The sequence below is a fragment of the Ostrea edulis genome, chromosome 8 (assembly GCF_947568905.1).
Source record: "Ostrea edulis chromosome 8, xbOstEdul1.1, whole genome shotgun sequence".
Lineage (NCBI taxonomy): Eukaryota > Metazoa > Mollusca > Bivalvia > Ostreida > Ostreidae > Ostrea > Ostrea edulis.
The window spans coordinates 5693846-5707436 of NC_079171.1; the positions used below are offsets into that span (position 1 = coordinate 5693846).

Genomic DNA, 13591 nt, shown 5'->3' on the forward strand with positions numbered 1-13591 from the left:
CTTGTACGTTCAAGAACTTGTAATTTTGTAAACACCAAATAAAAATATAAAACAACGTTAAAGAATTAAAACCCTTGATCTAAATCTTCCAGTGGCCTGTAAAGGTCTGAGGTTGTAAACAGTGACTGGAGTCACACAGACACACCACGTACTCATGGTGATACGTCCTCAAAACTGACAAGTTCAACAACCTGTAGTTTTCTTTAAAAACATATAAGGAAATCAAAATCTTTGCTACATGTACATCTTCAAAACCCATACAAGAGTACCACCAAAGGCAGAAAACACTAACCGATACAGCAATATAATACGGCTATGAAAGGCCACTATAGGATGTTTTCTTACGCCATGATTTGTACAACTTGGCTTCAAGTAGTGTCAGCAATCATAAGGCTTTGACATACTTTCTTTGCATTGTAAAAAGAAAAAAATAATGTACTCTCTCTGTAACATTTCCGCAAAATAACTAAGTTACACAATCTGTATTTTCTCAAACAAGGTTTTCTAACAATGTGATGGTCGTAGTCCCAACGGCTTGGTCTGGACCCCGTTACTAGGCATCCTTTACTTGGCAGAAGGTGTATGTGTACCAAGTTTGACAATCCTAGCTCCAACAATTCGGTCTGTATCCTGTCTGCAAGGTTTTCTTACTAAGTGATACAATGACCTTAAACTTTGACCCTCAAGAACAAAACACATCCTCCAATTGGCCCGAGTTTGACAGTCCTAGCCCTAATAGTTCAGACTGTATTCTGCCTACCAGTACAAAGTTATCTTAACTGATACTACGACCTTGACCTTGGAAAACAATATACACCTCTCCATCATCATGGTAATCAACTGTACCAAGTTGTAATATTCTGGATCTTGCGGTTCGGTTTGTATCCTGCCGAGGTCTGGACAAACAGACAAACATACATCACCCATACCATAATACGCCCCGTCTTTGACAGGGTATAAGACTATATAAAAAGACAATTCTCATTTGAAAGCTGACATCAATCAAAACTGAAACATGATCAAGAGTGACAAATAATGAAACTACTCAATAACTTTCAGTTTGATTCTTGATAGAAACATGAAAATAGAAACCGGAAAGCCCTAATGGACGAACAAAAGCACAGACGTTGCTGTCTATAATACGCAACATTTAAAGAGGGGCGTATAAAAGTTTTCAACTGTTGAGGGAAAATGCACAACGACGGATGCAGAACAATACCAATAGGTTACCCGAATACTCAGGTGACATGAAAATACATTCTTAGAGAGTCAGATATATGACATTTACTATTAAATGTGTAGTTCTATGCAGATAATTATATGTAAACTGGGGTACTACATGCAGCTATAGCTAATGCCTTTGATTAATGACCAGATTGAAAGTATTCATCTGAAATTACGTCATTAGTAAGTACTGTGTTATACATGTAATATAGTCTAAGGGAGGTAACTATAATATCTGCCTTCATGCTCTCTTCCACCTGAACTTATTACGAGAAAAATGAATACTTCACCGACTCTTCTTAGAGGAAATGAGAACTTCCACTGATTGATACATCTCAGGAAGACCACAGTAATGTTTATTGAAGTATTCAGCCTCCACCAGCAGGTATAGATGTGACGAGAAAAAATAGTCTGCCCACTAACAACTCCTCTTTCAACCAAGTCCCTAAAAATTCAAGTGATAAGTTATCGCCAAAATTGAGAAAGTGAATGAGGCTGAAATGATCAAGTCACAGATGTTGCTAGGCGGTGGACGTCAAGACCCTCAGGAGAAATTTGTACCCACAAGTAATCCTTGTTTACAAGGAATGTCGCCTACACTAGTGCCATGTGCTCGGGGATTGGTGAGTGATGACACTACAAAAACCCACTGTACTCAAAGGTGGGTGAGTGGCTTTGCGATACTACAATAACCCCCTGTACTCGTAGGTGGGTGAGTGATGACACACACAATAATCCCTGTAATCGCGAGTGGGTGACTGATAACATTTATAATAACCCTCTCTACTTGGAGCTGGGGGTCTGGGAGTGGGGGTGGGTGAGACGTTCTTGCACTCAGCAACATAAACTATGTACTCATGTGATAAAAATATCACCTCAATGAGTGAAATAATTACAATGGCGACAAAGAATGAAATGTGCTTAAAATCTGGTCACTTACTAGGTAAGGGTAATGTCCACCATTTCTGTAGTCCTGGGGTCTGAGAGACAAACCTTCAAATGCACCACATCATAGGGAAACAAGTTTACCTAGGTAGGAGTCAGAACCCCCCTGTGAGAGTGGCCTAGAGGTAAGGAGGTGACCGCTGACCTGGACAGTGATGCTGGTCAAGTGGCAGATTTCTTCTACCAGTAAGGACGCCTAGAAAAACACCAACACTCATCACTACATGTCAGAGAGACGAAACAATTATGGAGAATTTCAAAACAAAATTAAATGTCATAGGAGAACCATAGGTTGAAACCAGACATTCACCCGATAGGTTTAGGGCTGGGGTCAGTTAAAGTCCAGCAGGTGTAGAAGATACATTTACCGATAACATGAAAAACAAGCTCGTATTGATGACAAATTTGCTATGGTGAAATGCGACATATAGGTGCTCGCGCACCATACAGAAAAAAATCCTTGGAATGCTGAAGGGGGATAAAAAAACAACTAGGTACGAACATCACACATCTCTAATATCTATTTCAAACTTACATCAAAAATTTAAATACTGTATGTGTAGTAATTCTAGCAGAATATGACAAATAAAATGGTTGACATTGGATTCAGAAGAAAGACATAGGTATAACTACATTAGTCTGACGAGATATTTGCAGAAATTCCTTCGGTAAAGTTGGTATATACCCTGTGAATCAGTCTCGAAACAGGTAGTCCCCTGTTTAATTATATGATTTGTTGCGCACCTTTACATATATATCATTTATCTCACAAGTGATCATCTCAAAAGCTTATAGAAGGTAGAAACTGACTATTCAGAACGACTTATAAGAGTAATCGGTGGGCGAAATAACATACTTAGGATAAAGTATTGGTTTTGTATAAAATGATTTCATTCTAGAAGGGGATATGTACATAATATCTGTGATGAGGATGCGGACATTATGATTTGATGAATTACATATCATAGAAGGATATATATCAAAATAATTTTAAAAGATCGCGGTGATCACGAAACTCGCGAAACTGAATGTAAAACTAGGCCTAATATTTCTTATATGGAACTCTAAATAAATAACCAGATAATTCAACAGTACGTAATAGTACTGTACCTGACAGTCATTTCTGCTAAGTACCTGCAAATATCCCAAAATAAGCTTTCCTTCACATTCAGCAGCCATTTCCGTTTTCACAGCAAGTTTCTTCTGCTTCCTAAGGACAGACAACTCTTGTATATGGTACGAAATGAACATGTAAGGAGTTGTTCTTCTTGATAACATAAAACTATGTTTTGGTCAATAAATTCGCCCTATATTTCATTACACAATAGTTCAAATATGATTGTTTAAATCATGAAAATCAAAATGTTTAATTGTTCTTGGTATCAGGCACAATATATACGGTTACGGGTATATCCAATATTTCATATTCTTTGCCATTACAGTATATAACATCTTATACTTGTATGTGTTATTTTCTACAACCATCTGTACATGGACCACAAAACAAAATATGGGAAGTTTGATACGTATGAATAAAGTTCAACATAATTATAAGTGTACGTGTCTCTATGAATAAGTTATGACCTCTGTATACCAATTATAACACAAGGTACCAAACTTGAAATGTCAACGAATGATTATCTCCTCTGAGAATGTCGCCTTTAAAGATAGCAGGGGATATTTGATGTAAATGTAACTTTGGACGCACTGATAACGCATAGAATGAAAACATTTTAGTCGATGTGTTGTAACATCAAATCTCATTGTTTTATTATCGTATTAAATTGATACAATGCCATCAGAACATAACAGCTAAGATTTCCCGCGTGGAGATTTAAAAAAAATATTTTCGCCGGTGTATTTTAAAAGAGAAGGAACCAGATCTACCAAAATCACTTTTGTTCATCGTAGACATTCAGATAATAATGGAATATGACACATGTGCGGTTCTTGAGAAGAGGATTTTGAAAATTGGTCAATTTTGGATAGTTTTTGCCCCACCCCTAAGACCCTAGGGGTGCATGAAAGCAGTATAAAACAAGATGTGTTCTTAACACTCAAATGCTCTCAAAAGTGTATATACATTGATGAAAAGATTTAAATGATATATGTACTTAGTTAACAGTAGTCAATTTGACGGACCCATCCTAGATTCAAAATTCTGGGGTTGTGAAATTCACCATAGGCAAGCTACTAACAAACAAGTTGATGGTTCAGGTGTTTCAACAGTCTCAATTTAAGTCAGCATTTCGCAAATTCTATGGTCGTTATAACGATCTAGTTCGTCAATACAACCTATCATTAGGTTAAATGCTGTCTGGCTTGTTTCATACCGATTGTTAGGCCGTTCTTGGCACACTGATTTTAACTACGGATAACTCCGTTTACCAGATCAGGATATGGAGCTCACGGCGGCGTGACCTGTCGACAGGGGGTGCTTACTCCTCCTAGGCACCCGATCCCATCCCTGGTGTGTAGAGGGATCTGTGTTTGCCTAACTATATATGTTGTATTGCTTAAAGGAGTTATGAGATCGATCACTGTTCGTTATATTCGCATTTTTGTACATCCGTTTCTACTTAAAGGCCACAGAGAAAGTTTCTATTTTTCATTTTTTCATCAAAATTTATTCTGTTCATGCCTAAAACTACTTTAAATGTGTTTTAATGAAATATTTTGCGTAGTTTTCGAGTTTGAAAGCGATGAAATTAAAATCTTGCGATGTCCATATTTACTTCGATATTCTATGCACCATTATGTGTGACGTCATATGCGCCTTACGGTTTGAAAACACCTATTAGCCATATCATAAACAGATTATATTTAATCGATAAAAACAGTTATCATGTTAACGGCTTTTGGCATAATATTGTATTCAGGTGTTTAGTGTCATATAAGGGTGTTCTAGTTGTTGGTAGAAAGGATTTAGACAGAATACTTTTCTATTTTTCGAAGTAAGGTACAAGAAAAAATACGTAGATGTTTTTTTTTCTTGGCGCAAGAACTTTGCCTTTAAAAAAACACCCAGTCACCTTTCAAACACTGCTCAGACAAAGACCCAGATAAATTGCGAGAAAGTGGATATATCAAAGCTGTTTAAGCATATAAATTATGTTTTAGTCTTCAAATTCAATACACACTGGGATCAACTGACCTTCACCTTGTAACAACATAACTTGTGCTTCCAGTTTCTACCAATCGGTAGATTTACAAAAATGTTAAAGATTCAAACTAATTTAACCTTTAATTATAAATAATAGAATATTGTATTTCCCAACTTTAAATTGAAATATAAAATTCTTCCTCATTGGATTCGTACATGTAACATCTTGATTGTGTCAATGTACGCTGTCTTCCACTTCCTAATGACGTGCATATCACAATTCAATAATAATAATCATAATGCTTTATTTAATTAAAATATTGCGATTTCGACTTTAAATTTGATTATTTTTATTGATTTGTGTGCCTGTTTTTTTCTTTCTTTCCAAAATGCACCCGTGACAGTAGCTAGGCCTAGTAGTCCATACACTTTTCAAACATTGTTTTGGTTTGGAGAAATATGTACTTACTATGCCTGTAAAATGAAGAAAATTATTTATGAAATGTCGCACTTCAAATCACCGTTTACCCATAGACAGAGGAAAATTGCATGGTATTCCTCAGAATGAGAGACTATGTACATTTTGTAATAAAGGAGAAATAGGAGATGAATTCCATTTTATTTTACAGTGTCCAACTTTTTCACAATTAAGGAAAAATACATAGATCATTTTTTGTTATGAAAGACCAAATGTTCTGAAGTCGTCTAATTTTTTGTCAACTCAAGATATGGAAATATTAAGAAATATCTGTGTTTTTATTTCTCATATTTTTTAGATTGCCTGTTGTTCTTCGTAATTGTTCTTCTGTTACCTCTTAAACATATTACCATTATGTTTATTTATACATGCATTGTATATTATGTTCCTCTTTGGTATCTAAGAAAGTTGTATTGTTCCATATACCCTATATAAACTTCTGACGATTGTTCTCGTGTGTATTATATTTAGTGTACCTCATGTACCGTTTAAAATGGTTTTAGCGAAAATGAATTGAAGTGAATTGAATTTGTCAACAATGTAACATATCATAATTTGACTACATCCAAAAAAATAGATAATGTTTCCACTGTTTATTTTAGAAAACAAAATATCAATTACAGATGTATAAAGGAATAACATTACCAAATAGTGTGTAGACAACGACCCATATAAATATTATTTAGTCGCAATATTGTCGATTTCATAATCGCTTTCCTCGCTATATTTAGGTAATTACATCGCTATTTGTATACACTGGTGGCGAAAACATAAAACTTGGAATTTGTTTTTCAACATTGGTTTAGATGTTGTCGACATTGAACAAAATAGGCCCTTAAAAGCTGAGTTCTGTATAATGAAAAGTGAAGATAACGAACAGTGATCAATCTCATAACTCCTACAAGCAATACAAAATAGATAGTTGGGCAAACACGGACACCTGGACACACCAGAGGTGGGATCAGGTGCCTAGGAGGAGTAAGCATCCCCTGTTGACCGGTCACACGCGCCATGAGCCCCATATCCTGATCAGGTAAACGGAGTTATCCGCAGTCAAATCAGTGTGCCAAGAACGGCTTAACAATCGGTATGAAACACGTCAGACAGCATTTGACCCAATGCGAGGTTGTATTGACGAACTAGATCGTTATAACGACCATAGAATTTGCGAAATGCTGACTTCAATCGAGACTGTTGAAATCCCTGTACCATCATTTTGTTTGTCAGTAGCTTACCTCGATTTAAAAACTGACTATACCCAGAACAATAATATATCACACTACTTTCACAATCAGTTGATTGAAGAAGTGTGCATGTGATGTCACTGTACCACGTGACTGCCCAACTAATTAACTAAACTTTCTGAAATTAGGGCTTAGATTTAAGTCTGTATTGTGGTTTATTATCGTAATATGTCGGCAAACAAACTATTTATATACTTTGAAAACATGACATGTGTCCTTTAAAGAAGTCTTTCAAATCCCAAAACAAAACCATTACCCTCTAGAACTATAACATTTACAACCAGGTTAGAATAGGTCTTCAATACCCCTTGTTTGTCCTAAAAGGTAACTGAATGGGGCTGGCCTTCGGATGAGACCGCAAAAACCGAGGTTCCGTGTCACAGCAGGTGTGGCAAGATACATATAAGTAAAAGATTCTCGAGAGGGACATTAAACAATATATATGTACAGCCAACCAACCTTACAAGCGATACAAGACCTGATACAAATATGTCGGGTTTAATTCATTGCGCTTAAAGGCAAACAACTTCGAATACCATTCAACAGACACGTAGTATTCTTTTTTTTTCAAAATGGGGAACCGGAGATGTTGGAAAACGACTTGTCTAAAATTCTTATATCTAAATTGTTCCAACCTCTAAACTAATTATGTTTGTGTGTGCGGGTGGGGGTGGGGTGGGGGAATACTTGAACTAAAATAACCTAACCATCAATGTAGTGTCAGACACCTGGAAAATCAGCTTCGAATACTATCTTCTTAAATACACTAAAATAATACATAACATGCTCTGAAAAATATGGGAGTCATGCAATATAGTGGAGGTCTGGGAGGGCAGTGCTCATGCTTCATTACATAAACTTTAAGTACTGAATCTACATGATATACTATCAAATGATAGTAGGGGAAGTGGGGGAACTCTACATATCTTAAGCAAGAGATATTGATGATAGTGTTCATTGTCAAAACGGTGCAGGTTACATGCCTAACAGCTTTAATATTACTATAAGAAGCTGTCAGGGTTGGGATGTGGATGGGGTTCTACATGCTTGCTAAATTTGATATTATAATACGGAACAGTCCAAACTTTGATTTACCCACTAAATGTTTACATGTATATGAATGTTTCACTTTTAATGTTTTTAAGTAAATTATACCTGTAAAAAGTTGATATCATTTACGTCTATAAATAAAACAATAATCCTTACATAGGTATTTAAATCCTTCACCAAGCGCCCTGCAATAGGAATGAAAGTCACCGGTCTCTCAGATATGACCTTGAAAACGGAGGTCTGGTGTCGTGGTAGACATTGACACGATAAAGAACCCTCGCGTGATCGTTCTATCTGTGCATAGTTTTTTTTTCTGATAAAGAACCCTCACTCGGTCGTTGTATCTGTGTATAGTTTATTTTCTGATAAGGAACCCTCACCCGGTCGCTGTAAAGGTGCATATTTTATTTGAAAAACCAAACCAATATATAAATAGAGATCCCATAAATGTGTTGTGGTTTTTTAAGCTTAAATGACGTCCAATTGAATACCCCTATAGCAAAAAAAAAAAGGTATTGCCAGTATTGTAGTTTTTTTTTGTACATGCAAGATTATTCGTGACCCACAGGATTGAACTTCAATATAAACGGAGAATATCTGACACAAAACCATTATACTAACATACAGATATTAGATATGATTTTGTTAAGTCTTTTTGATGTGATCGATTTCTGTCTTCTGATGTAAATGTTGACCTAGCGACCGAACATGAAGTACTTTAACAGACGATAACGAATAGATAGTGTATACAGGCTGACACCTCACACATATATTTAATCACGAGACGGGAGGTCGAAAGAACAGAGGGTTAGACAAAATTATACCTACGCATTCTGATATTGTGGTGTCAATAGCATCGATATTTCTGCGATTAATGATATCTCTCTGATCACTTAGATAATGAGATAAGGAGAACAAATAATATATTAATGCCTTCTACTTATCATTTCATTTGAAATATTAAAAACAATGACCGCAGTGTTTTATATCATGCTGTAGTCACAGTCTCTGTTAGGTTTTCTAAGTAATAAATCAAACCCAAGATGTTAAAACATGCTGACTTCATAAAATCTTCAATTGTTGTTTTATACATACCATTCTCCTGTTGGAAGTACATACAATATATTATGTGTGAATATATACATACCATTCTCGCTGTTGTACGTACAAACACACGCTGTATTATGTGTAGATATAATTCTACACGTGACGACTTCCTCCGAGAGGGCTGGGACATATAAACCTTGTCTCTACCCATAGGCGTCAATGGCGGACCTAGAATTTCCGAAAGGGATGTCACATTTGATTGATTGTATTTTGTTTAACATCTGAATTTTTCACCCATTGAGACATCACCAAGACCGTTGAAGGGCTTCAAATTCAGGCTTTTGCTCGGCACTTACGGTCATTGAACATTAAGTGTTCTTCAGCGTGCCACACATTCTGTGACACGGGCCATCCAATTTTAAGGTCATGGCCGAGGACTCGTACCATTCACACCTGAAACCGAATGTTTGGCGATGGAAATGTCTACCTGTCTTAGCGACTTAGATCTGTCACAGTTTGGATTCGAACCCTGGCCTTTCGCATGCGGGGCGAACGATGAAAGGTGAAGATAACGAACAGTGATCAAACTCATAACTCCTCATAACGATCTAAACTTAAAACTACCGCGGCGGTAAGCACATTAGAAAGTCAAGTATTAGCTAAAATACTCAGCCATTTTGGATGCCAAAATCTCGAGTTTTATTTACATTATTTTGTAAATCGTTGCTCTAAAACGAGGAGGTACCGGACCCCCTGCCCTATAAATCAGCCACCTGGTGTCGTTACTCGCTAACACATGTAAATGCCGAAATTACACGACTATGGACCGCGCTGTAAACGTAAACAAACACTTGTCTGAGCTTAATCAATCTACGTTGCAGATATTTAGAAAAAACGGTTTTACCACTTGTAAACAAATTCCTGAAATTCGATGTTATTGAAAGTAAAGCGTATTTATCCGATTCTAAGGTTGTCGAAAGTACATTAATCATTCTAAAACTCACATTCCGTTCCGTTCCGTTCTCCCTTTCGTTCTGCGTTTTTGTACCAGGAATGCAAGATTATTCGTGACCTACAGGGTTAACTTTCACTATAAACGGAGAATGTCATAAACATTACTCATCCTATGAATATCTTATTTAATCATATTTTCTGATGGTTTACCTGATCAGGATATAGGGTTCACGGTGGGTGTAACCGGTCGACAGGGGGTACTTACTCCTCCTAAGCACTTGATCCCACCTCTGGTATGGCCGGGGTCCGTCTTTGCCCAACTATCTATTTTGTATTGCTTGTAGGAGTTTTGAGATTGATCACTGTTCGTTATCTTCATCTTTCATCAAGTATTTTGGATGAGAGCAAATTATATCTTCTGACTTAAATGTTGACACAGATACCCAACATTAATTAGATCAAATAAACTTTAAACCATTCAAACAGGTGATAACACATACTAGTGTATGCAGGCCGAAACGCCACGCAGGTATTTAATCACGGGACTAGACGGCAGGTCGAACGAGGAGAGAGGCCATGTTGGATTTTCAGGTTAGACAAAATTATATATACGCATTCTGCCATTGTAGTGTCGATAATATAGATATTTCTGTGATCAATAAGATATATCAGATCACTTAGATAAAAGATTTCAAAGAATTCGGAGGGGTATATCGATGCCTTATACTTACAATTTTACTTGAAATATGAAATTAATGACCGCAGTGTATTATAACATACTGTAATTATACCTGATTAATTATTTTGATCTGTTAAAATATTTTATTAAGATCCCCCTTTTTATTGACAGTAAACTACTCGTGTGATCCCGGTGTAAGAAATGCATCCCCGGCGCAGTATTCAGCAAGTCCTACTGTGTGACCTCTGTGAGACTGTCCCCTTACAGAGTCATTGTGAAGTTTGTAATATAAATCTATGTAAGGCCTGTGTTGGGGAGCACCTCTCTGGTTCGTTTGAAAGGCACAATGTCATGCCCTATTTACAAAGAAAGTCTACTCCAAACTACCCCAAATGTCCCGAACACGCCGAAAAACCCTGCGAACTTCACTGCGAGAATTGTGACATTCATGTCTGTATTAAATGCGTCTCCTCAGGTAAACACGAAGGTCACAAGTTATCAGAATTTCCGGAAAAATTGAGCGTTAAAACACAAAGTTTACAAAAAGATTTAGAGGAACTCGAAACCAGAATTTATCCCCGATATGAAGAAATGACGTACGATGTCCAAACCGAAAGAGCCGACATAGAAACATATTACGGGAAATTAAAAACAGCTGCGGAAGAGGAAGGTGAACTCTTAGAGCGGGAGATCAACGCCATTGTCAAACAGCGGAAATCTGAAATTCAGGAGATGAAAAACAAGCACCTATTCACCCTGTATAAAAATGCAGATGAAATAACACAGATAATTACTGAACTCAGACAGATCATTTCCGACTTGAAATCAATACTAAAATCAAATGACGTCTCCTTAATCTCTAATTACAAATCCAGGAATTCCGAATTTAGAACATTACCGCCTGAAATCCGAGTTACATTACCGAGTTCTACTCCTCAGAAAATAAACACAGACCAACTCCGGGAAATGTTTGGTTGTCTGTCGCCATTATCCATTAACACAGAACATGGAGGCACAGTGAAGTTAGCAGAAGCTGTATCGTCTCCTCTAGTTAAACCACTGCTTGATGAACCGCGCCTCGCCGCCATCATAGACACTGGGTATAGCGGACTATACAGTGTTAGCTGTCTGAGTGAAGATCAAGTCTGGACATGCGGGAATAACAACACCATGAAGCTGCTCAACCTCCAGAGTAAACTACTGACATCAATACAAACCAAGTCAGGGGACACACCGCGGGACATAGCAGTGACACGGGACGGAGATCTTGTTTATACTGACTATGATTCGGTTAGACTAGTAAAGAATAAAAAGATACGGACTGTCATCACACTACAGGACTGGGTACCCCACTATGTCTGCAGTTCCGCCTCCGATGATATCCTAGTTACCATGGTCAGTGTTTATCTCAAACAATCCAAAGTCGTGCGTTACTCCGGCTCCAAAGAGAAACAAAACATTCAGTTTGATGATCAGGGTCGTCCTCTCTATTCATCTGGCTATAGCTATAAATTCATCAGTGAGAACAGGAACCTGGATATATGTGTGGCTGACTGGTCAGCTAGAACAGTAGTGGTGGTCAATCAGTCAGGGAAACTCCGATTTAGATACACTGGTCATCCTTCTAATACCGAGCAATCATTTACTCCAGTCGGCATAACTACAGACAGCCAGAGTCACATCCTGACAGCAGACAGTGAAAATCAGCGTATCCACATCCTAGATCAGGACGGACAGTTCCTCCGTTACATTCACTGTGATTTACGCCGTCCATTCGGTTTATGTGTGGACATCAGAGACAGCCTTTTTGTGGCTGAGTGTGACACTGCTAAAGTGAGGAAAATCCTATATTTATCAGCACAGTGTTAAATATACATCTCTACAGTGTTAATTACCTATCTAAAAACAGTGTTATTTACACCAGTGTTTTGGTTAGAACTGCTTGTTAATCACATACCTGTGTACATTACATATACGTGTCTGTGATGTGTACTTAACATGCACTTGTGATTCTGAGTTTAACTGATTGAACATTGGTCTATCACTGCTGTTTTTTAATTATATCTTGCAATATATGTATTAGTATATTTAGTGGTGCAATATTAATTTTAGTACATTACTTACTTATTTGACTGTGTTACTAGTTATTTATCTATGTACAATCTTTTGTGCACTAATTTAACTGTGCTACTAGTTATCTATCTATATACAATCTATGTAGACTAATTTGACTGTGCTACTAGTTATCTATCTCTATACAATCTTTTGTGGACTAATTTGACTGTGTTACTAGTTATCTATATACAATTTTTTATGGACTAATTTGACAACGTTACTACTTATCTATCTCTATACAATATGTTGTGGACTACTTTGACTGTTTTACTAGTTATCTATATTCAGTCTTTTGTGGACTAATTTGACTGTGTTACTAATTATATATCTATATACAATCTTGTGTGGACTAATTTGGCTGTGTTACTGGTTATCTATATAGAATCTTTTGTAGACTAATTTGACTGTGCTACTAGTTATTTATCTCTATACAATTTTCTAATTGTCTAATTTGACTTGTGCTATTTGTTATATATCTCTATACATTTTTTGTGAACTAATTTGACTGTGTTATTTGTTATATATCTATATACAATATTCTGTGAACTAATTTCATTGTATTACTAGTTTTCTATCGATATACTGTGTTACTTGTCTCTATCAATATGTGTACAATGTTTAATGCGTATATTATAGATAAACATAATTTAGAGTTCAGTCTTACAATATTACTGAGTACTTACTTAGATTTGTAGTAATGTAACAGAGAGTAACTCTAAACACCCGGTCTTTATCACAGATCATCAGATCCA

General features: G+C 36.7%; 1 protein-coding gene and 1 long non-coding RNA gene across 2 annotated transcripts; one reads left to right on the plus strand and one right to left on the minus strand.

Annotated features, from left to right (window-relative positions):
- Window positions 1-2263: 2263 nt before the first annotated feature.
- On the minus strand, window positions 2264-9330 carry LOC130049865 (uncharacterized). Its single transcript, XR_008798197.1, has 3 exons — window positions 9192-9330; window positions 3280-3379; window positions 2264-2365 (listed from the first exon to the last, which is right to left on the minus strand). It is a non-coding gene; the product is annotated as an uncharacterized LOC130049865 (long non-coding RNA).
- Window positions 9331-10560: 1230 nt separating this feature from the next.
- On the plus strand, window positions 10561-13489 carry LOC130049852 (uncharacterized). Its single transcript, XM_056148042.1, has 2 exons — window positions 10561-10636; window positions 10896-13489. The coding sequence occupies exon 2, from the start codon at window positions 10926-10928 to the stop codon at window positions 12591-12593; it is 1668 nt and encodes a 555-aa protein (XP_056004017.1). The 5' UTR covers window positions 10561-10636; window positions 10896-10925; the 3' UTR covers window positions 12594-13489.
- Window positions 13490-13591: the final 102 nt, after the last annotated feature.